The sequence below is a fragment of the Triticum aestivum genome, chromosome 2B (genome assembly GCF_018294505.1).
Source record: "Triticum aestivum cultivar Chinese Spring chromosome 2B, IWGSC CS RefSeq v2.1, whole genome shotgun sequence".
NCBI classification, from domain to species: Eukaryota; Viridiplantae; Streptophyta; class Magnoliopsida; order Poales; family Poaceae; genus Triticum; species Triticum aestivum.
The window spans coordinates 193,049,897-193,075,287 of record NC_057798.1 but is presented as its reverse complement, the minus strand read 5'-3'; the positions used below and the strand labels follow the sequence as shown (position 1 = coordinate 193,075,287).

The 25,391-nt window shown below is 50.4% G+C and overlaps 2 protein-coding genes across 2 annotated transcripts; both read right to left on the bottom strand.

The window, feature by feature from the left end:
• Window positions 1-604: 604 nt before the first annotated feature.
• On the bottom strand, window positions 605-1,976 carry LOC123041040 (protein PELPK1-like). Its single transcript, XM_044463740.1, has one exon. It carries the CDS (start codon window positions 1,971-1,973, stop codon window positions 1,059-1,061), a length of 915 nt encoding a protein of 304 aa, XP_044319675.1. The 5' UTR covers window positions 1,974-1,976; the 3' UTR covers window positions 605-1,058.
• An 8,579-nt stretch (window positions 1,977-10,555) lies between these two features.
• On the bottom strand, window positions 10,556-11,594 carry LOC123041039 (protein PELPK1-like). Its single transcript, XM_044463739.1, has one exon. The coding sequence runs from the start codon at window positions 11,560-11,562 to the stop codon at window positions 10,861-10,863; it is 702 nt and encodes a 233-aa protein (XP_044319674.1). The 5' UTR covers window positions 11,563-11,594; the 3' UTR covers window positions 10,556-10,860.
• Window positions 11,595-25,391: the final 13,797 nt, after the last annotated feature.

The window sequence follows — 25,391 nt, the reverse complement described above, 5'->3', positions numbered from 1 at the left end:
ACTGTAGTAAACCAGACCATACATGACAACCGCCTAGTGTAGTAGGTGGCAACCCCTAAATTTTTTAAATCATGGCAACTATAGTAAACCAGACCATACATTGCAACAGCTGCAATTGTCTCAAATGGCATCTGGCACTTGACCTGAGATGGCAACTACAGTTGAGCAACCATGGAAACTGTAGTTGTTCGACATGACAACTGCAGTTAAACGGACATTGAAGAGGGTCCGAACCATGGCAACTGCGGGGACGCATGGTGACTGTCACGTGGGGCGTGTGTGACCGTGAGGTAGGTGGCTGAGAGAGGTCGTGTGGGCGTTATCCATTTTGACCACACGTAGGCGTGTGAGAGGGACCGCGACGAAAAAAAAACGTATGGACGCTAATTGTTTTGCCCACACATAGACATGTGGGCTGGTCCTCTTAAACACTACACAAAGCGTATGGCCAGATCGCTTCGGCGTCCTTATATTAAGTAATACTACAACAGACAAAAAATAATTATCCGCTCTGGATAGAAATTTGTCCAGAGCGCATAATGTAGCCAAAACATAAGAACTCTCTTTAGTGATGCACAGATCCAAACACAAATAGGATCCAATATAAAAACTCCAAACACGAAAACATATTTATTCATGTACATATCATATACACCTCCGTTCCTAAATATAAGTCTTTTGAGAGATTTCAATATAGACTACATACGGAGCAAAATGAATGAATCTACACTCTAAAGTAGGTCTGTATACATCCGCATGTAGTTTGTATTGAAATCTCTAAAAAGACTTACATTTAGAAACGGAGGGAGTACATCATGCATACACACGTAAAGGGATGTAGGCAACAGATTGAGCAGCTGCACCATGGAACACCACTCAGACATAACGCTGTCGTCAGGAATTGAAGCGCAGAACATGTACAACACACACACACACATGTATAGTATATACTCTAACAATCACACATACAGGAACACACGCGTCGCGCCCGCACACACATGTATAGTATATAGTTTAATACTTAGATAATGGACACTATGCGGATTTAGCTGGTCCGATCATGGCTTGGCCGCAGGTTCCGGAAAGTGGAATTCAGGCTTTGGGGGCAGCTCGGCTTTGGGGAATGGTGGCATTTCGTGCTTCGGGACCTCTGGCACAGCAAGGTGCGGTAACTCGGGCTCTTTCGGCACCTCTGGGTGCGACACATGGGGCTCCTTTGGCACCTCTGGCACGGCATGGTGTGGCATTTCAGGCTTCGGCAACTCTGGCATGGCAGGGTGTGGGACTTCGGGCTCCTTTGGTACCTCGGGCACGACAGGGTGTGGCACTTTAGGTTTCTTTGTCACCTCTGGCACGACGGGGTGTGGCACTTCTGGCTCCTTTGGCACCTCCGGCACGATAGGGTGCGGCAGTTCGCGTTCCTTTGGCACCTCCGGTACGACGAGGTGTGGCGCTTCGGGCTCCTTTGGTACCTCGGGCACAGCCGGATGCGGTAGTTCGGGCTTCGGGAGCACGGGCATAGCAGGGTGTAGCGGCAGCTCAGGCTTTGGCACCTCCGGCACCACCGGGTGTGGCACTCCAGGCTCCTTTGGCGTCTCCGGCACCACTGGGTGTGGCACATCGGGCAGGAGAGGGTGAGGTAGTTCAGGCTTCGGCAGCTCGGGCATGGCAGGGTGTGGCGGGAGTTCGGGCTTTGGCAGCTCCGGGATGATAGGATGTGGTGGATACTCCTTCTTGGGCACGGCCTCCTCTAGGTACCGTGCTGTGCTGCTCATGGAGCTGCATGAGAACAGCAGCGCCATGAGGAAGACACGGGAGGCCATGCTGTTCTTGTGCAGCATGGTCGATCGATGCTGTGTGCTTCTAGTGTGTATCAATGTGCGAGGCAACTTCTTGCTGTGATGGCTGGGAGATAGAAGGCTGGTATTCATAGTCCAAAATGTTGCACCTACATGTGGCGGGCATACATGCATGATTGCATGCATGTTTGCGGTAGAGACTAGTAGTGATCTGGCTGAACTTTGGTGCCTTGGTGGCCTGGTAGGTCACCTGCATCTCGGCGGTTGTTTACTCGCTTCAGCTTTGTGTGTGATCGATCTCTGCATATCCATCTCTAGTTATGTGTGGTTAGATTAGTTTGGAATGTTGAGGGGCCGGGGACATGCGTGATGACATGATATGGCATTTCTAGCGCTAATTTTTTACCCAAACCGGCAGGGAGTATTTTTTATAGATTCTGTAACAATCGTGGTAATATGTACATGAAAGAGAAAAGAAAACTAATGTACAACACATGGAACTGCTAAATCAGACCATCTGACCGACTGAAACCAATCAACATTTCAAGCTCTCTAATTGTCTGTTGACTGGCCTCTACAACAAAAGAAAACTCTAAGAGCATCTACATCCGAGCACTCAAAACGGCCTCAAACGCTCAAATGGACGGTCCAGTCACTGACCTATCACGAAAATTCGACCCGGACGGGCGCCTCAAACGGGCCTCCAATGTCCGGACTCATCGGCACCTCTTATATACAGCCCAAATATACGGCAGATATGGGCGCTCGGGCGCCCGGGTGCGTCCGCCACATCGGATTGATGATGGGGTCTCACGCGAAAACAATCCAAAACCCGGCGCTCCGAAGCTCATTCCCTCCGTCGGACCGATGGCGCCGCGTGGCACCGCTCCAACGGGCTGCGTAGTGCCTAGCCCGGCTATTTAAGCCAACCGTTGGCACCAAAATCCTACCTGTCCACATTTCCCCCCCTCTCGTCCGCAGCCGCCACCACTTTCCACTCCCCGTCCACCACCACTAGTAGCCATGCCACCACGCCGCCGGGTAAGGAGCTACACATATCTATCGCTGGAGCGTCGACTGCAGCTCCTTGAGCAGATCCGGGCAAGGCGCGAAGTCCGGATCGCTGCTGGGCTACCTCTGGATGCAGTGGATCCGTACGGGGACTGGGAGGAGTGAGGATGAGGTTGACGAGGTTGACGAGGAGCCGGAGGAGGATGTGGGGGACGTTGGGGACGCGGATCTGCAGACGGAGCAGCATGCCATCTTTGATTCCCTCTGCTCAGAGTCGGATGCGGAGGCCAGACGCCGCCGTCGGTAGGAGATGGAGATGGAGCACACTGCGGAGGAGGAGGAGGAGACGCTCGCGTACATGGATGAGGTCGAGGAGGAGGAGGACCCAGAGCCCTCCTACGCGTCTGTCCACCGGGCGCCTGGTACCGACGTCGTGGACATCTCCGACGACGAATCGTAGGTACGGTGTCGTAGTACGTATGTTTATTTTGCATGGTTTATATGTATCTAGGAGATGTGATATGAGAGCCTCGGATGCAGACGAGCAAATTTAAGACGTGCCCGCTCACTGTCCGAAACACGCCCAGGCACGTCCGCGGGTTTTTAAGGGGTCTGATTTATCAAATTCAGCTGTAGATGCTCTAAGATTCTACCAGAACCTGCCGTCCAAATGTACTGATATCAATGCATGCTACCCAGCCTACAGCGAACCTGAAGGCAAGTGCTTTTTGGATGATTCGGTAACTGGTCAGTCAGTTCGACAGCCCAATTGCACCTGTCTGGTCGACCCCGGCTGATCTCCTCCTGAAGACGCCATACATCAGTCAGAGTTGGCTGTTTGGTGACACGGATTGGGCGCGCACGCGTTCGCGTAGGAGCTTCCGTCGCCGCACCCCGGTGTCAGGTCACTGGCGCACCAAAAATGCTACACCTAGGAAAAGTTCCTTGAGTGCACCATTTGCTTCTGGTTCTGGGGGTCAATTGCTGATGATCGGCAGTTCAAGTGCAGCTAGCTGCTCCTGGTAACAGGTTCCGGTCGTTTTCGCTACGCTTGTACTGCGCTAGACGATCGGTTGCGTGCGATTCGGCAAGGCTACCGGATCGATCCGGTTCATCTCCTGATCGAAACAGGCCGGGCACCCGTCAGGGCTGGTGGATGAGTCGCGCACGCGTTCGCGTAGGAGCGTCGCCTCGTGCGCGCCGTACATGCAGGTCACCGGCCGGCCGGCACACGCGGTTCACGTAGACGCCGTACCGGCGCCAGCGCACGGTGGCTCTTGTCAGCGACACCGGCGGGCGCAGAGACGGTGAAAGAAGTTGAGCAGAAAACGACTTCTGGGTATATTACAGTAGAGATGGGAATACTGAGGCCAGATCGATGGACTATTTTTCTTTATATCACAAGAGCAGACTAATTGAGCTGGTTGGTGGACGTACGCAACGCCATCTCGTGTCCTTGTGTTTATGGTACGATGATGCAGTGAGTGATATCTGGCGAAAGTATATTTGACTTTGCTACGTAGTTCCGAATCGAGTTGAAAGTGACCATTAATTTCATGACGCCTTCCTTTTCATGTTGGCGTTGTCCATTCCTCAAGCAACTTAAGCTAAGCTGCTAACTCTTAGGTAGCAGCTAGCAATATGATAGTACTTTCTTTTTTTTGAAACGCAATATGATAGTACTTTTTTTTTGCGAAAAGCAATATGATAGTACTTGGATACCCCAGCCCGTGAATGCATGTCATTTTAGGAAGAGCATGTTCACCAAAGCTACGTAGCAAAAGGATTATATGTTTATGGTCCATTCTCATTTTGTCATATACTCCCTCCGTTCCTAAATATTTGTCTCCTAGACGTTTTTTTTTTGAAACGGAGGCAAAAGATTTGCCTCATCGATTAATTAAGAAGAAGATAATTGCCCGGTTAATTAACGAAAAACCAGGCGAAAACCGATACATATAGATCACATGCGGACTACTCGCTAAGAAAGAAACTCCATGACCTCACGGTCAACCCAACAAACATACATAACACGCAACAACCGCAAACCCTGGCACTTCTATGTCGCAAATAAACCCTCAACAAAACCAATGTTGAATACATCAGACGCCAAGAAATCATGGAGACGAGCCACTCAGAGATGGAGGACGAAGAGACTGAGTATTCTCCATTAAGCAGCCGCAAACGCCTTATCAATGGCGCCACTCTTCTTGCCTATGCTCCTGAGAGCCTTCTTCACCTTCTTTATTTTGCCTGTAGAAACCTCATCCACGAGGAGGCAAGCAATCACATTGCGAGACCCAGGACAAGTTGCCTCCAAGGAGGCGAGCAAACGGTCAAGCTTTTTCACGAAGACCACCTCATCAATACGTGCCAACATAGCGTCATGGTCAAAGATGGGCGGCCGAATGGGCTTCGGCGCCTCAGAAGTAGCTGACAAAACACCAATCTCATCAACCTCGGCACCCACGGATGCCACCTGGGCAACAACCTCAGGTGAGAGAGCAATAGCAACATCCAAACCTCCACGGTCCACATAGGCGAGTGCCTGACTGGACTCCAACGACAACGGTGAGGTCGCAGTCGGCATCGCCAAGTCCCCTCCAAGCGACCTCATCTCCTTAGGAAGCACCATCGAAATAGGCGAAGTGGGCTCCCCACAAAGCTTCTGCAGCTCAGGCATAATCTGCAACACCGGAGCCACGACCTCGACAACGGCTTCACTCCCAGAAGCAATCGGCATGATGGGCAACGGCAACCGACAAGATGTAGCATGAGGGGAGAGATCTCCATACATGCCTGCTTCCCCATCGGCAGAACCAACCAGGATCTCAAGGGACGGGGACAAATCAGGGGCAACCCCAATCTGAAGCTCAGGCAGCGAAGACACATCCGGCACCACCTCAAGTTTGGCGAGAGCGGCCTCCGCTCTCACCAAAACACTCCCGACTCGTGCAATGCAGTCACGAAGCTCAATGCGAAGCAGCTCGGTCTCCTCCGCCAACCCGACTTGCTGAGCCGAGACAAACTGGAACTGCACGTCTGACATGGAGACATCACCGGTGGATGGAGGCGGTGGCGCATGACATTGGGCCGGTGAAGGTTGGTGGACAGACTTCTTAGCACGGCAGAAGCGGGCGATGTGACCATATCGAAGGCAGTTCGTGCATCGGATTGGATCCCTGCGGGAATGAGCATAGTGACCTCGACAGAGGCATCGGAAACACCTGTCTCTCAACCACGCTGGCGGAGGACGCCACATATTGATAGCAGGGCGACAGAAAGGAATGGAAGTCAATCTGCGGCCCCTCGGGACAAGCTGCCATTCCCCCAATGCATTCCCACTTGGAGCTTGACACACAGGGGCTTCCGGCGCCGCCTCACGGTCGAAACATCCTCTCCAATCTCCCCAACCTGGATGCACCGGAGGCGCCTGCATGATGTGCCTGTCGCCCTCAACAGCAGCGTGGGAAGCTACAGCAGCAGGCACGCCGTTGTCCTCGTCTGAAGCGCGGCCATCAGAGGCAACTCCCCGAAGGCTGTTGTCTCCGGCAGCAACGACGGTCGGCGTGGTAGGCGTCGGAGTTGCCAGGACCAGATCGGAGCTGGCCGGCATCTCAGTCGCGGAGGGAAGCTTGCGTGAGGCAAAGCGTCTCCGCACTACCGGGTCGGCCTTGCGGGAGGCGAGGTAGGCCGCAGCGACGTCTTTGGCAGAGGGTGACGGCGAATGGGCTGGGGTCGCGCCGGCAGAAGGAGCCTGAGAGGCCGGCGTCGTCGGAGCGGGAGCGCCGACAGGAGCAGCTGAGGCGGCCTCCACCGCCCGAGCGGGGGCGCTGGCAGGAGGAGCCGAAGAGGCCGGGGCGGCCGCCAACATCATAGCGGGGAGGACACCGGCCAGAGGGGCCGTGGCGGCCGCCGACGTTGGAGCGTGGGGAGCCATGACGGCTTGGCATACGGGAAGGGGAGCTGGCGGAGGAGAGAGAGCACGCGACCGGGATTCCGGATCTGGTCTTGCTGGACGCGGAGCAGGCCAGAGCCAGGAGATCAGGCCGGCGGCGGCCGCGCAACCACGCGCGCGAGCGCTTTCGCCATAGCTCTCCCAGCAGATGTGTTGCTTCCGGATGTTGTCTTCTAGACATTTCAAATGGACTACCACATACGGATGTATATAGACATATTTTAGAGTGTAGATCCACTCATTTTGCTTCGTATGTAGTCACTTGTTAAAATATCTAAAAAGACTAATATTTAGGAACGGAGGGAGTATTACTTATGGGGCCGCTTTTACTCCCCATACAACAATAAGGATTTCCCTGAATTTTTTCTTACAGTTTATGCGATAGAAATAAAAATGGAAATAGTGAAAGATGGCCACTAACCTCATTAACACATCTTATTGTTTAGACACCAATTAGTGTGTTTTTGTTCATCAATTTGGTGAAAATATATTTTTCTACACTCCCCCCATCCCAAAATATTTGAAGCTCTAAATGTGTCCAAGTTTAGAGAAAAATATATCAACATCTACAAAACCAAACTAAATTCATTAGATTCATCACAAAGTATATTTTCATTCCATATATATTTGATATTAATCTAGACGGTAACACAATTTTCTATATACTTGATCAAATTTGAATAGCATGACTTACAACAAACCTAGAGCTTCAAATATTTTGGAATAGAGGTAGTAGTATCTGTAATGGGGATTTTGATTTCTATTATGCTGAAATAACTACATGGTGGCATACAAATTCCATTCTCTTGTTCTTTTGACGAAATTAAAACTTGTGTTACACCCAATATTTCTCGCCTCAACTAATATCATCTGGAGGGTGAAAAATGTTTTCGCGATTCGCATAAACCTAGACTAAAAAAATAACCAATTGATTTTGTACGGCTAAATTAGTGCGCCCCTTCAAGTATTTTTATGAACATCTCAACTATTGTTCCAACATCAACAAACATAAACAACTTATTTTAGAAAGTACCAATAGCAAATATATAGGTGATATTTTTGGACATATCTATAGAAAGCTTTTACAACTTTGGCTTTTTATATATTTTTTAAGTGCTTTTAGGAAGAAACTTATATGTAGATTTGATATTATTTTAAGTACTTTTAGTAGGAAAAACCTTGGAAAAAAATCATATATGTAGATTTGCCGAAATGTATTTGAGTGTTATCGATATGCTATAGTAGAAATTATTGGTTAAAGTTGGATCTTGTAGACTTTCAATGTCCTAAAGCATCATTTATGTATGACCTCGAGGGAGTAGTTTGTTTACTACTCCCTTTGTAAACTTTTATAAGACATTTTTTAACAATGTTCTAAGAAAAAGTAGGCTAGACCTACAACACATGCTAATGCTACTTCGCTTCTCATATGTGTAAGAAACTCCTCGCCAAATAAAAAACTATCATAAACCGTTGCTAGCTTTTGGTTGGAGACTTTTTCTTTGAACAAGTGGTTGGAGACCAGTGGCGATTCTACTGGGCATGCTTTAACAGGGTCAAGCCTGCACTCTGAAATTCAAGAACAAAAATTTACTACTAATTTCTAGCCCATCTCAACCCATTGTCTGTGCCTAGCCTGTTGTTTACCCGTTCCAACCCTTGTACTGAGGAGTTGAGTCTGTCCTTCATTTTCATCCAAGATTCGTCACTGTTCGAGACTGCTATCGTTTTATGCTTCCAATCAAAGCTTGGTTTCCAGGCCTTCTCTATACGAATAAAAAGACAAAAACAAGTTAATTGTCCAGTAAAAATAAATTTGTTCGAAGCACATAATGTAGCCAAAACATAACTCTTTTTTGACGAATTTCATTGAAACTAGAGAAGAGTTTTACAGGGGTATATAGGGCTCGAAAAAAAACTCGAAGCTCGCGAGCTAAACGAGTAGCTCGTGACTCGGCTCGAATCGACTCGAACTCGAAGAATAACGAGTCGAGCCAAGCTTTAGTTTAAGATCGTTTATAGACCAAGTTAAACGAGCCAATCTTACGAGTACTCGTGTAACTCGTTAGGCTCGGTACAAAAGATCAACCACTCCAATACAAAAAAGATAAGCCACTCAGCACCCTACGATCTAGGCGCACAACACAAGGCCCAGCCGCCTAGGAGACTCATGCGTTACAAGAAAATTACAATTGTTTAGTGATATATATGTTTAATATATACATAATCATTTTTATCATTTTGAGGGTTTTATGTTCATATTTTTAACGAGCTTAACAAGCTAAACAAGCCAGCTCGCGAGTTATACGAGTCGAGCCAATCTTGGGTTAAGCTCGTTATAATAACGAGTCGAGTCGAGCTAGCTCGCTAACGAAACGAGCTCTAGCGAGTCAAGCCGAGCTGACTCGACTCGGCTCGAATTCCAGCCCTAGGGGTATAGCAAGTTACCCAGGATACAAAGTTAGTATCCAGCCACCTAATTACAGTCTGAACCTCATTACTAACCTACCAACAGCACAAATATTAATCTGGTTCCCTAGATCTGTGAATCGTTAGGGCCAGCTTATGCTTGCCTGCCACCGTCCAACAAATGAGATCATTCTTGCTTCGATCCAGCACCTGTTCTTCCGTCGAGTTCTTGTGGTCAAAAAACCGCGAGTTCCGCTCCTTCCACACTGACCACCACGTGAGCTGCACTAGCGAGCTCCATGCTGTGCATCTCCGGCACGTGCTGCCTTGATCTCGACCACCACTTCCGAATGTTCTTTGAGGCTGGTGACAGGGAAAGGGTCACTGGCAAGTTGCATTTTTGCATTACCCCCCCCCCCCCCCGCCAAGCTCACCATGAAAGGGCCGCAAGCCAGAAGGTGCTCGAGCGTCTCACGCTGAGCATTGCAGAGGCAACACGTCGGGTTGTGAGGCCGGTTTCGCTTCGCCAGGTTGTCCCCTGTCAAGATCTTCCCAAGCACCGCCATCCATGAGAACACTTTGCATTTCAGTATGCCTCCAACTGCCAGATCATTTGCTTGTAGCTCGTCCGCACCGATCCCTCAAACTGGACTGCATAGGCAGAATGAGTGGAGAATTCGCCGTTTGCCGTCCACCGCCAAGAAACCATGTCCCGCTGCTGGCCTAGCGTGACGTCCTGTAATAGCATCCATAAGGCAGTGAACTCTCTGACCACCCGTGGTATGAGATTACCCCTGAGATGATGTGTCCACCGACCGCCGATGAGTGCCTGAGCCACCGTTAGCCGCTTTCGTGTGCAGGCGCCAAACAGAGCCGGGAAGCGGTGGCAGAAGCTCATCCCTTGCATCCAAGGTTCAGTCTAGAAGCAAATGTGTTTCCCATCCCTGAGGTGGAAGATAACTGAAGCCACGAACAACGCATGTACTCTGGCATCGGTTGGCAGCGTTAGTCCCAACCACGCTTTGCTCGGGTCCGTCCACGAAAGCCACAACCACCTCATCCTCAGCGTTGTGCTTTGCGCACTCAGGTCCATTATCCCCAGCCCTCCAAAATTCATTGGCCTGCAAAGATGCGCCAGCTAACCAAACACTTGCCTCCCACTGCAAATTCTTTTCCTTCCCAAAGAAAACCCCTTCTGAGTTTGTCGATTCTTTTCCGCAGCCACGCAGGCATCTCAATGACCATCATCTGAAACACCACCATAGCAGAGAGCACATGCTTTACCAACAGAATTCGGCCATCCATGGAGAAGTGAATTCTAAGCCAAAACATAACTCTTTAGTGATGCACATATGTAAATTCAAACACAACTCCAATATTGAAACTCAAAAAATGAAACATATTTATTCATGTGTAGATATCATATACATCGTGCATACAGGCAAAGTGAAGTAGGGAATATGTTGAGCAGCTACACCATGCAACACCACTCAGACTTGACGCTCTCGTCGGGAACTAGAGCGCAAGCTCTAACGACATGTACAACACACACATGCAAATAAGTCTATAACAAATCTCTCTCTCTCTCTCTCTCTCTCTCTCTCACACACACACACACACACATGTATAGTCTATAGTTTTAATACTTAGATAACGGGCACTGCGCGGATGTAGCTAGTCCTATCATGGCTTGGCCGCTGGCTCCGGAAAATGGAACTCGGGCTTCGGGGGCAGCTCGGCTTTGGGGAACGGCGGCATTTCGTGCTTCGGGACCTCTGGCACAACAGGGTGCGGTAACTCGGGCTCTTTCGGCACCTCAGGGTGTGGCACATGGGGCTCCGTTGGCACCTCTGGCACGGGAGGGTGCGGCAGCTCGTGCTCCTTTGGTACCTCTGGCACGACGGGGTGTGGCACTTCAGGCTCCTTTGGCGTCTCCGGCACGGCAGGGTGTGGCAGATCGTGGTCCTTTGGCACCTTCGGTACGATTGGGTGTGGCGCTTCAGTCTCCTTTGGCACCTCAGGCACAACCGGATGCGGCAGTTCAGGCTTCGGGAGCTCGGGCATAGCAGGGTGCGGTGGCAGCTCGTGCTTTGGCACCTCCGGCACCACGGGGTGTGACACTTCAGGCTCCTTTGGCGTCTCCGGCACCATGGGGTGTGGCACTTCGGGCACGAGAGGGTGCGGTGGTTCAGGCTTCGGCAGCTCAGGCACGGCAGGGTGCGGCGGGAGTTCGGGCTTTGGCAGCTCTGGGACGATAGGATGTGGTGGATACTCCTTCTTGGGCACAACCTCCTCTAGGTACCGTGCCGCACTGCTCATGGAGCTGCATGAGAGCAGCAGCGCCACAAGGAAGACAAGGGAGGCCATGGTGTTCTTGCACAGCATGGTTGAGGCCGTACGTGTGTGCTTCTGGTTCTTGGTGCACTGATGAAGGCTGGTATTTATAGCCAAAATGCTACACCCTACATGCAGCCGGGCGGGTATAACATGCATGCATGTTTGCGGTAGACACTTTCTGACTGAACTTTGGTGCCTTGGTGGCCTGGTAGGTCACCTGTATCTCGGTGGTTGTTTACTCTTCCTCTGCCTATCTATCTCTAGGTATGTGTAGTTAAATTAGTTTGGAATATTGAGGAGACATGAGCGATGACATGATATGGTCGGTGATACATTTCAAGCTCTAATTGTTTGCTTACTTTGCTCTAAAAATAGGCTCTAAGATTGTACCAGAACGTGCTGTCCAAATGTAGCATATGAATACATGCTACTCAGCCTACACACCGAGATGCAGGTGACCTACCACTACCAGGCCACCAAAGCACCAAAGTTCAGTCCTGTGCCACGGCGAACCCGAACGCGAGTGTTTTTGGATGATTCGGTAATTAGTCGCTCGGTTCTGCAGCGCAGCTGCACCTATCTCGTCGACCTGGCTGATCTCCTAGTCACTAGTCCGAGTTGACCGTCTGGTGATGGATTGAGCGCGCACGCGCTCGTGTAGGAGCGTCCGTCGTCGTACCGCGGTGTCAGGTCACTCTGGCGCACGGTCGACCTGGTACGGCAGGTTCCGTTCGCCCCCCTCAGGGGCTAGAAAAACCGCCGGCGCGAGCCGGCGATATTTTCGCCGTGGGTGATCGGGTTCCTAGCCGCCGCCCCAAGGTCGCCCCAGACATTTTTTTTAAGCAATTTCAAAAGGATATTCGGTCAAAATTCGGCAAACATGACATATATTTGGCATAGATTCGGTAAACACGCCACAAATTCGGCAAACACGACATAGATTAGGTGTTTTTTACATAGAGAACGGCGGATCATTGCCGCCCTCGAGGTACTCGAGGACGGCGTGGAGCGTGCGGCCGGGGGTGCCCCACTACAGGCGGCGCCGTCGCTGTTGTTGTGCCCCCTGACCACCGGCGTGTTGTTGACGGAGGCGAGCCGCTCCGCCTGCCGGCATTCGAAGTACGTTGCTCACGCCTCATGGTTGCCGGTGTCGTACTACGGGAGGGCGCGGTCCTCCTCCATCAGGGAGGCCCGCACATGCTCGATCTCGGCGTGGAAGTATGCAGGGTATGGTGTTCGACGTCGGGCACAGGGGGACTGGGACGCCCCCGGCGCTGAGCCTCCACCGCCCCGGCGCGCGCATGTCAGGGGGGCGCTGGGTAATTCGCCTCGTGGATGAGGTGAGCTTCCCACTCGTGGAGAGAGCGGCGGTCGAAGCCGTTGGCCGTCGCCACGTCGCCGGGGAACCGTTCACCCATCAGGGTGTGCGTGCACGCGGTGGCTAGACGGGGTGAGACGGGAGAGAGGGCGTCGGCGGCGAGAGAAGGAGGGCTACGGGCGGGATGATTACACCGGCGAGGAAGGGGGCGGCTTTTATAGCGGCCGGGGGTGGCAATGCATGTGTACGGGTGGCGGGAGGGGACGCGTCGCCTCACCGCGCCGCCCGTGACGAATCAATGGAAGGCTGACCGGCGGCAGCCTTGGCATTGATTCCCTGCGGGAAACTGAGGCGATGAGAATGACGAGGCTCGGGGGTCGCTGACTCGGCGGATCCACCGTTCTTTCGCGTCAAAAACGATTGCCCTGGCGCCCCGGGCGCTCCCCAGCGCAAATTTCAGGCCCAACCAACGAAAATTGGGCTCCCGGAACGCGACTGAGCCCTTTTTTTGACATCGGCGCCGAATAAAAGGGAGGGCGGCGGGGGGGGGGGGCCTGTTGGGGGTGCGGCTGGAGATGCTCTTAGGTTACCGCTCACCAGCGAACGGCTGTGGTCAGGACTCAGGAAGCATCCCCGTGCCCTAATTTTCACATGTTTATTGTGGTGGTTGTGCTTGATTAGGGTTAGCTAGCTCCACGTCACCGAGCTCCGTAGTCAGAGATCGCATGCAATATCATGTGGATGTGGGATGTGTCTATCGGCAAGGCGGTTGCTTTGTCGCAGGTTGAGCAGAAAACGACTTGCGGGTATATTAGTTGGGAAAATTGAGTGCAGATCAGCATACCTTCTCTCTCTCTCTCACTCTCTCTCTCTCTCTCAAATGAGCAGACTTGCAGGTGAAGGACAAGCTCACTACTAGAAAAATCCCTACTAATGGCGCACCTAATATGGCTATTAATGGCGCATCTGTGGTGCGCCATTAACAGCACGCCATTAGTAATTTTTACTAATGGCGCACCACCTGGTGCGTCATTAGTATCTGGTATACTAATGGCGCACCGCGGGTGCGCCATTAGTATAGGCCAGGGTGCGCCATTAGTATGCCTCCCAGGGGCCATGTATACCCAGGTGCTTTGGCATACTAATGGCGCACCACCACTGGATGCGCCATTAGTAACCGCGGCATACTAATGGCGCACTACCCAGTGATGCGCCATTAGTATGCACTGTCATACTAATGGCGCACTGTCATGTGATGCGCCATTAGTATGAATATTAGGTTTTTTTTATTTTTTATTTTCTGTTTTTTGCACAGGTTACAAAATGTATAATTTGACAAAATATAGACAGCACACATCAACAACAGATTCATCGAATACAATAGAAGATTAGTCTTTGAATACAATTCATCATATTAGTCTCCGAATACAATTCATCATATTAGTCTCCGAATTAAAAAGACCGAACAAAGATAGAACATTATATTACAAGTCTCGAGACCGCGAGTAGCGAGTTTGTCTTCACATTACAAGTCGATATCGATCATCTAAACTACCATCACATAGAAGAGAGCTGCGGTCATCACGATGAGCATCATCACGATGAAACTCGTCTTCATCCGGTTCCTCCAACACTCCCTCCCCTCTCCCGCTAGATAGCGGGCGTATCTAGATTCGGCCTCGGCCCTAGTGGTGTACCCTTTGTAACTGTTACCGCTGAATCGGTGAACCTGTCTCCGACACTCCTCCCAGTCATCGTAGACTCCGGGAACCTTACCCTTGTACACGACATACGTCGGCATCGCTATGCACTAGCCAAACGAAACGTTAGTACCAATTCACAGACAATACATAAGCAATATATAAGTATGCAACAGAACGATCGGAAGAGAAAAGCAAGACATTAATAGCATCGATTACATCTAAGTTGAACGACTCTCGAAACCAAAGAGACATACTACAAGTTCATTAAAGTTTAATTACAACATGAGCCAATCGATGTTTCAGAACTAGACACAGCATCACTGCTTTCGACTCGACTCAAGGGACCGGAGCGTGGATGAAGCCGCCGTCTATCGTGGGAGTCATGAAATAACGGTCGTTGTCAGCCTGCATTTGTAGCATTGTGTCGATGTCACTGTTGGACGGTTGATTGTTGAGGTAGAACTGCCCCGAGGTACGAAGGACATCTTGATGGATGATTTCCGCAAACTCCGACTGGATGCGAAAGAATTCTTGTCGGAGGTCCGCGTCCTGGATTGCCGACACGCTCTTTGCCCAATCTTTGAGTTTACTCGGTAGCAGAAGTTGATGATGGTCCCGTACGATCGCCCGCATGTGATGGATGGCGTAGTAGGCACCCTTCTGACCGCCAGGCGGCTGCTTGACGCAGCAGAACGTCGTATTGTGGGAGAACACGTGCTTGCCGTACTTACGAATAGGCCTGGTGAAGGTGCCTCCAGATTTGGCGTAGCCGGGGAGAACATCATCAAGAACCTTCTTGACATTTGTGTAGTCTACGTTCGACTGACGGTCCGGGTCGAAATACGTGGCCATGGAATATTTGGGGCTTAGGAGGATGAGCGTGCAACGTGTGTCACTGCAGAAAACACGGAATGTTAAAAGAAAAACGATCGAAATGTAAGAATTCATATGTTACGGGCCGGTTGAGGGGAGGACTTACTCGGGAAAGTAAGGCACGAGGAAGTTATCCTTATCTTGGTTTGCCAGAATGACGCCTTCGAGGTAAGAACTCGCGACTTGCCGGTCCCCAGCGCTGCCCAAGATCTTGGCACGCATGTAGAAGGGGTCGACTATCACGATGTCCGGGGTCTTGTCGCGAATGATCCGCATCTCCATACTCAGCGAAAATAGCCGAACGAAGGTGTAGTGCAGCGGATGAAGGTTCAACATAGCGTGGATGTCATCAAAACGCAGGACGATCGTACGCCCGATGGAGTTATCCACAAAGCCCTTGCCCTCTGGCACCTTGGCCGCGAAAACCGGGTATGCCACATCCTTCTCCCTGAGACGCCGCTTCTCCAAAGAAAGAACACTGTCATGCAGACTCCGCATAGCACCGGTTGCAGCATTGAGCATATTTGTCGGTAGCATCGCCCTACCCGCCACATGCACCCTCCTCGAGATATCCTGCGGTGAAGGTGGCCCGTCCTGAGCACGGATCGTACTCGGTGCCGGCTGGCTCGCACCCTTCTTAGTCTTTCTTTTGCGTGCCTTCTTCTTCTCCTGTAATGGGACCGAGTTCTGCTCACAGACCGCCTTCTTGAGTGTGTTGGGGCTGATAATATTTCGCACCTCGCCTATCTGAGGCTCGGTGAAGTCGGCAGCTGGAGGCGTCTCCTGAGAGCTGAACGCCAGACGGCGCCTGTTGCAACTTGGCTTCTCCGCGGTACCAGCTAGATCGCACACGTCTTTTGTTGGGTTTGGTTCTTGAGAAGGAGGCCCCATGAAGTCGCCATCGTACCCATGCTCGGCAAAGTACTGATCGACGTTGCCAAATGTATCATCGTCGTCGTCGTCGTCGTTCTGATCCTGTGCCATATGCATGTTTGGATCCAGTGGCATAGGGATGTCCGGCACCGTTACGGCGGTCTTGCCATGGGGCCGACTTGGCGCCGGCACGACTGGCGGTGTTGTCTTTGGGGTGGTGTCCCCCGCCCCCAAACGAATCTGGCTCTTCGGCCAAAGCAGGGGCCAGCTCAGGCAGGCGCTGAGGGTCATCACGTCTTCATCGTCGGCCCCGACGGGTCGAATCGGAGGTAACAAGTCGTCGCAGCCTGGCAGCACCCGAACCAGTTGAACCCTAAACAAGTTGGGTGGCATCTGGGTACCGTGGAACAAGGGGTTGCCCGGTTGAACGATTTTGCCCTTGGCGACATCGACCAACTCGTTGTTCACGAAGTGGAGGAGAGTGCACGGAACGTCGGCGGCGCCCTGCGAAAACATGTAGGGCGTTAGGGATGCCCAGTCAAAGGCAAGGAGATGAAGTCCTCGGCCGAGAGAGGCTTAATTAGTTACCGTGATGATGGCGTCGAGCTCGGCTAATGTCGACGCACCGCCAACGGCGGGCGTGCAGTTGACGGAGGGGCCGCTTGCTGAAGAGGTGCCGGCCGGCGTACACCCGGGTGCATTAAGCTCCCGTGCCGGCGTCGGAGACACCAATGCCGCCTCCGCCGGAGGCACCAATGGCCCCGCCATCGCATTATGCGAGTTGCTGGCCGTGAAGCTAGGAATCGGGGGCGGCCCCTGTTGGCCGCCCGCAATCCACGCACTCAACCCCGAGATCAAGGTAGGCACAAGGGCGGTGATCGTCGCTCCGAGTCGTTGTTCCACTTGCTCTTGGACAATCTCCGGAATACGCGCCACCTGTGCCTTGAGTTCTTGAACCTCTCGCGCCTGGCTTTCCGAGCTGGTCTTTTTCTCCTTCCGCACACCAGCGGTATAGTATGACCCCCATTTTGTCGACAAGCCTTTGCCGGCCACACGACCAGCTGACGTCGGCTTACTGAGCTTATCCTTGTTCTTCATTACATTCAACCCCCTATTTAGAGTGGTGTCCCAAGGGTTGCTCTTAGTCGACCCCGCGCTACTGCTTTCAGTCGCCTGCGGAAGGAATGTGAACCATTTAGAAATTTGGCTTCATTAATTAGAATGCAACCATATGGAGCTAATTACGCGGGGGTGTATTCCTTACCAGAACAAGCTCAAGCTGCCTGGTCTTCGGATCCGTGGTAAGCTCCTTTGTTTTCGGGTCCTTCTTGTACCGGGCCCTGACAAAGTTCCTGGTCTGCTTGTCACCGTATTTATCGAAGAGGGGCGGTAGGCCTTGCTCGGCACGGTCCGCCTCCTCCTTGTCCCATATAGGCTCCGCCACTCTGTAACCGCCGGGACCGAGTGTGTGTTCCCCTATGTTCAGCTCCCGCATTTGTTTCCCCCACTCACTTGATTGGGAGCTTGCGGTGCTCGAGCAATTGATCTTGAAGTCGTTGTAGTCATCTTCGGTGATCGAAGGATTTTTCTCCTTGATCTTCTGATAACTCTCACCTTTCTCGATCATTCTCTTCACATTGCTTTTCCAAGTAGACAGGGCCTTGCTCATCTTCGTGAGGGCAGCATTGTTCACTTTATTCCCTTTGAGGCTTGTGTTTTCAAATTCAGCGGGGAACTTGTATCGTTCGTGCAGCTTCGTGAAGAGGAGGTGGCGCAAATTCCCTCGGTCAGGATGCCTCAGGTTCTCGGTGTTGATCGAGACGGTGCTCCGGACAATGCACCCGAGCTGAAGCGAGTACCCCTTGACTATTCGTTCGGGCGCCGTTGGATTCCCGTTGGAGTCCACTTCAGTAACTTCCTCCTTGAGGGTGCGGAGCACGATCGGGCGCCGGTCCTTCCGTTGCCTCTTCGGTTGGCTGCCATCTGTGCGTGCGCCGCCATCATCAGTGGTGGCATCCTCGGCGGCACCATCAGTGGTGGCATCAGTGTGGTCATCCTCGGCGGCACCATCCGTGGTCTCAGGATCGGTGGGGAAGGCGGCGGCCTCATACAAGTGAGGTTGTTCCTCCATCTCCTGGGACAGCTCCCAGAATGCCTTGCCGCCCGAACCCCCGGCCTCATCGTTGTGGGCCATGTTTCTCTCTAAATAGAAACAAAGTTTGATCAAAAAGTTGGTTATTGTCAAGGAACAAGATCATGGTCTCATCATTTAGGGTTTGTCGACACCGAGGCATCCTAAAATCTAAGCTTTTATCATTGAGGGTTTTTCGACGCCGAGGCACCCTAAAAGCCTAACCTTTCATCATTTCGATTTTTATCGACACCGAGGCACCCTAAAAGCCATGCATTAGTCACAAGTACGCCGGGGCACTTGATCCTACTTAATTAACTACTAAGATACCCCGGCCCATGCATTAGTCACAAGTACCCCATATGTCCTATTTTTAGCAAAGTCATGCTAAAATTCACGGAAAATTTCAGCATGACCTTTGCTGAAAATAGGACATATGGAGTACCCGAATTTGCCGGAACGGAAGTTAATCGACATTCCGGCAAACTCAAGGGCCTCTCGGGGTACCTGCAATATCATCACGACACGATGGTCGGAGACAAAACCCAGCAAACTAGCACAAACCCAGCAAACTCAAGGGCCTCTACTTTCATATGGATGAAAAGGCCACAATGTGCCTCTACTAGCACCACAATCTTAGTTAACTTCTGGGGACATCAGAAAGTTAACATCCGCCTGATTATTATGAGGACTTCACTGCCACTACTAGAAACAAGCAGCTCTGCTAACAAAGAACAGTAAAAATGGGGCTTGCCTTAAGATGGGAAGTAAAGTTGCAAAAACTATCACAAAGAACAGTAAAAATGGAACATAGCTCAGCATTTGTATTGATAGGAACAAACATAAAATCAAACCATGGGCATCTACTAGGTAGACCAACATAAAATTTTGACTGGAGTTACATAAGGGGAAATTGATGTGATGAATGGCAGTTTGGGAGCTGAGCTGATCATGTCCATGTATTCTAATTCTACAGTAAGATGGCATTGCTGTTGGTACCAATTTATTTGTTCACAAAGATACATTTTTGGTAATGCATAGACAACATCACCTTTTATTTATCATGGTTGGTTCTGTTCCATAATTATATCAGCCCAGAGTGTCTTATTAGATATCAGACTGAATTGTAATGCACCCATTCTAAAACTTTAAGTGAAAATAACCCTTGGTGTTTGATATGCATAACAATGAAAGATGTTGGTTCACATCTTTTACTGATAGTTTGGTGGTTTTATTTTTCTAGCCCACCGTCAATCACTTGGTAGCCATGACAGAGAAACCGCGGGGCAAATAGTGTGAGTAGCTAATAAGGGCTCAAAAAAAGACTTTAATATGTCTGATGATCCAATGGATTGGTATCTATCATCTGCTACCAACATGTATTTTTTTGAGAGAGATGGACTACCAACGTGTATTATGCTATTTAATTAAAGCTCATGCCATGCTTATCTTACATCAGATTTATTTATTCTAAGCTATAATTATTTGCCAGTTGCTTGGCAGTACGTACTAGACATTGTGGCATCATGCATGCTGCGTGAGGTGAGGCAATTTATGGCACATAGATGTTGATCCACTGACATTCATAAATTTCAGAAGAGAAAACAGCAGGCATTGCCCATGCAGTATTTACTGCTAACCAGGGAGAAGAGGTTCTTATTTTCACTCCCGCAAATTGCCAAAGCTGAAGTTATATTCTGTTCTTGCTGTATAAACTTTGGTAACACGAACATAGCGGTTGATATAATGTACTACTCCTTTATCAAAGATGGAGTACCTCTGTACCATAAGTCTTATATTTTGATACGGACGGAGTAATATTATGGTTTGCTTCTAGTGGTGATAGAAAGTAATCATTGTCTCAGAAATGCAGAGTACTCTGTTTCTGATAAATAAATAGATCCCAAGAGACAAGAAATTAAGTTTATTTTTTGTGCGCTACAAATGGGCTAGCAATCCAGCGGGGCAGGCCATCCACTGGTGACAAAAAACTTATTGCTCAAGCTTTGGTTAGCAGCACTTGTTGGTCTATTTCTCAAAAAAAAACACTTGTTGGTCTTCTGCAACTGTGTTTAAGTGCTGGAGAAATTATTGTTCTTGGAGCATTAAGTATTTGGAAGACTGGTCATCCATTCTGCAAACTTTGTTCTGGCTTTGTACCATACTGTTTTTTTTCATCTAGACTAGACTAGAATACAGTTTGCCATTAGGATTTTTCAGATCCGTGTCACACCATTACAATTTAATCTGTGTTAATCCCAGTCGTATAAAACACGCTTGAAATGACTTGGAAAGTTCACCAGAGATCGCGTACAGCTGAGAATGCAGCCTCGTGCTGTATGTGTTCCTGCGATGACTGAGTATGACGCTTTTCTCTAAAACAAAAAGAAATTCTCTAAAAACTGAGTATGACTCAGATTAACCACTACAAGTACTGGACAGCAGCAGGAGCAACCTCAGTCCCAGGGCAACACAATTTCTACAGCATTAATTTTGGACTTGTAAATGTCGAGATAACTTCTACTCTAGACCAAAACCCAAACCATGGCTTACGAGGATTCATTTTGGTCGAACTGACGCAACTTTGATACCTTGCTTATAGATATAAAATGCAGTGATTGAAGATAAGCGACAATAGCTAAGGCCTGCCTGCCGCAGGTTTATGTTGCACTAGGATTAGTATGTGACACTAGAAGCAGAAGTTACTACTTAATTATTCTGTGAAAAAACTTACTAGTTCACTGTGACACTACAAGCGGAGGACGGAAACATGAGCTTTATATCTGTTACTACTTCCCAAGTTGGAATACAACTCCAAATCTGAGGCCTTGTTTACAGAAAATGCAGTGAACTGCACTGCCACTAAAATGCATCAGCGCAACAATGTAAACAATGTAACTCCAGAACTGAGACCTTGTTCCGATACAAAATGCAGTGAAATGAACTACCAATAAAATGTACTAGAGCAGCAGTGTATTAACCCAAAAGCCAAGACCTTGTGCAGAGGGAGAGGGGGAGAGGGGGAGAGGAGGAGGGGGAGCTCACGGGGGCCGGGGAGTGGGGCGCGGGGAGGATGCCGGTGAGTGGGGCGCGGGGAGGATGTCGGGGACGAGGTCCGGGTGGGGTCGGGGCGGCGTCGGGGCGGCGGGGCAGCGTCGAGGCGGCGGCGCCCTGCGAAACCACGATGAGAATGCAATACACACCAAAGAATATCATATACAAGAATTGCAGAAATTAAACAAGGTCAGACCCACACTATAACCATACATTTGACATTCTTAATTACAATTCAGTTTTGAAAAATGGAATTTCACTTAGGCCCTGGAGAAAATCTAAATGGGAAAATTATGCTATTCCACAACCTCTCGAAAGCTGCATTTTCGGTCGTTGCAACATTTTGTTATAATTAATATTATTTCATGAAAAAATAGTTATAATACTATTTATTATCCAAGTGAATCAAAATGAATGTTTTCCTACTATTGCCAATTGGAACAAAAATATTTCATATGTTCGTATTACTGCCAGTTCTAGGCTTCAACATGAGAAGTACTAATTCCCTAGGGATTAAGAGAGCATCAGCGCGCTATAAAACACCACAAACTTGCTCACGAAATTCTTAGAAAAGAACAGTGTACATATGGGAAGAGCAAAGGTAAGCTCACATACATCTACAATAGTAAATACTGCGGCAAATTTTCCCAACAAGTCCATTTACACATGGAATCAACCACACTAAAAAAGCAAATGTAAACTACGCGAACCTAGAAAATCATTCATCACCCATGAGGAATTTGAGATACAACCATACAGGTAAGGATGGAGGTGTTCAGTATGGGATGAATCGAAACGGGAAGATGAGACCTCACCGCGTTCTGCAGCGGTTATATTCTGCGACGGTGGTGTGGACGGGGCGGCGTCCGGGCGGCGGGGTCGCGTCGAGGCGGCGGGGCAGCGTCGAGGTGGCGGGGCAGCGGCGTCGGGGCGGGGTCGAGGCGGCGTCGGGGCGGCGTCGGGGCGGCGGGGCGGCGTCGAGGCGGCGTCGGGGCGGCGGGGCAGCGTCGAGGCGGCGGGGCAGCGGCGTCGGGAGAGGAGAGGGGAAGGGGATCTAGGGCGAGGGAGAGGGCGAGGGAGAGGGAAGGCGAGGAGAGGGCGAGGGAGGGAGAGGGCGAGGGCGAGGGCGAGCAGTGGGTCAGGGCAGCGGCGGCGGCGGCGGTGGATCGAGAGGGAGAGGGAACTGGCGAGGGGGAGAGGGAAGGGGGGATCGGGCGAAGGGGGAGAGGGAAGGGGGGATCGGGCACAATACTAATGGCGCACCTCACCGTGGTGCGCCATTAGTATTTTTTTTATTTCAACTCGAGCCAACAGGTTATGTACCACCAGAACTGATCCACATCAAGTCCCCTCTACTAGCTCGACTGGTCAGCAGCCAGTTCTCACACAGGAGGTCCTGGGTTCGACTCCCAGGCTCCACAATTTTTTTTAGCATTTAAAAAGCTGTTTGATACTTATTTGTGTTTAAATATGTTCAAACTTGTTTAAATAATAACAGTAATATTTTTTTATAAGACAGTAGCATTTAAAAAGCTGTTTGATACTTATTTTTTTATAAGACGGTGCGCGGGGTGCGGGGGGTCGGCGGCGGCGGTTGAGTAGGGGAATCGAGGGTGCGGGGGGTCGGCGGCGGCGGCCGGTGGACTGAGGGGGTGCTCGGCGGCGAGGGGGACCGGATCTGGCGAGGTGGGATAGCGATCGAGATGGAGGGGGATCGAGGTGGGCTCCACAATTTTTTTTAGCATTTAAAAAGCTGTTTGATACTTATTTGTGTTTAAATATGTTCAAACTTGTTTAAATAATAACAGTAATATTTTTTTATAAGACAGTAGCATTTAAAAAGCTGTTTGATACTTATTTTTTTTATAAGACGGTGCGCGGGGTGCGGGGGGTCGGCGGCGGCGGTTGAGTAGGGGAATCGAGGGTGCGGGGGGTCGGCGGCGGCGGCCGGTGGACTGGGGGGGTGCTCGGCGGCGAGGGGGACCGGATCTGGCGAGGTGGGATAGCGATCGAGATGGAGGGGGATCGAGATCGAGTGTCCATGAAATTTAAAAATATTCATGATAGTTCAAAAAGTACCCATGAAATACAATCGAGAAATGAAGGCTACGATTTAAATACAATCGATCTTAGCTAGCTATCTGTTCACAATCTTCTTGCCCTTCTTTTTCGCAAATGGAGTTCTTCTGTGGAACGGACGTCCTTTAGGTAGGGTGGTCCTGCTTCTTCTTGTGGTGTATGCTGCTACTTCATCATCGTCGTCATGTTCGATCCTCGGGTCGCCGTACTTGTCGAAGTCTTGCTCATTGGCTACTCCATCCATTCCGATGATCTTCCTTTTGCCTCTCCTCACGACAACACGACTGGGCTTTGGCGGGTCGGTAATGAAGAAGCATTGGTCCACTTGGGAAGCCAGTACCCATGGCTCATTTTTCGCGGTGACGTTTGCGCCCGCGGTTTTGGATTTGGCTTCGGGTATAACCATGGTGGTGAAATACCGGTCTTCTTTTATGACGTTCTTGGCCCATCTGACACGGAACATCGGGACCTTCTCTCCAGCGTAGCTCAGCTCCCAGATCTCCTCGATCCTTCCGTAGTATCTGTCCTTGTCGTTACCGGTGTAGGATTCCATCGTTACCCCGGAGTTCTGATAACCATCGCTCTTCATGTCCTTGGCCTCGGTGTAGAATGTGTAGCCGTTGATATCGTACGCCTCATAGGTCATCAGGTTGTGCTCGGCGCCCTGTGACAAGGCGAATATGAGTTGTTCTTCCGCGGAAGAATCCTCATGTAAAGGGTACGACAGAAGCTTCTGCTTGAACCAACGCGTGAAACATGAGTTGTGCTCTTTGAGTATATCTCCGTCCGTCCTCTGTTGGCCTCGGTCATTGTACGTCTTCTTAATAAAGGTTTTGTGCTCTACCACCCAAGGATCGACCACGTCTATGTGTTGTAGCGCGACTAGGTTTGCTCTTTCAAAGTCGGCGAGTCGACCCTCGAAGTCGACATGCATTTCGCGGCGACCCTCACGGTGACCCCATCCAGCGAGCCTGCCGAGGTGCCTGTTGACGGGCAGACCAACGGGGTTCTCGATGCCTAGATAATTCGTGCAGTAGGAGATGCACTCTTCGGTCAGAAAGCCCCTGGCTATGCTTCCTTCTGGACGTGACATGTTGCGAACGTATCCTTTGATGACACCATTCATCCTTTCGAACGGCATCATGCTGTGCAGGAACGTCGGCCCGAGTTGGATGATATCCTCCACTATATGGACCAGCAGATGCACCATAACGTCGAAGAATGCGGGCGGGAAGTACATCTCAAGCTCGCATAGTATCACCACGATCTCTTCCTGTAGCCTTCTGAGTTGCCTCACGCCAATCGACTTCCGAGAGATGACGTCGAAGAAGTTGCATAGGCCAAATAGCGTTTCACGGACGTGCGCGTCCATGATCCCACGGATTGCAACTGGAAGTATCTGCGTCATCAGCACGTGACAGTCGTGAGACTTCATCCCGCTGAACTTCTGCTTCGCTGGGTCTAGGTATCTGCTTATCTTCCCCGCGTAACCGTAAGGAAGTTTTACTCCTAGGAGGCAGGTGAAAAACTGCTCGATCTCCTCCTGACTTAGAGTGAAGCACGCGGGAGGGTAGTCATTTCCGGTCTTCTTGGCCTTTTTGCCTTTGCGACGACTTTCTGTGTCCTGCTTCGCCTCATCATCATCATCATCATCATCATCATCATCATCATCATATATAGCGTGAAGCTCCTGCCTGATGCCCATTGATTTCAAGTCTGCCCTTGCTTTCGGCCCATCTTTGGTCCTCTCTGGCATGTTGAGCAGGGTACCAAGCAGACTCTCGCACACGTTCTTCGTGATATGCATGACATCAAGGCTGTGAGGCACACGGTGGATCTTCCAGTA

What these genes read in the sequence shown, in the direction of transcription:
- LOC123041040 (XM_044463740.1), bottom strand. Translation starts at nt 1,973, where the DNA reads ATGCATGTATGCCCGCCACATGTAGGTGCAACATTTTGGACTATGAAT.
- LOC123041039 (XM_044463739.1), bottom strand. Translation starts at nt 11,562, where the DNA reads ATGCTGTGCAAGAACACCATGGCCTCCCTTGTCTTCCTTGTGGCGCTG.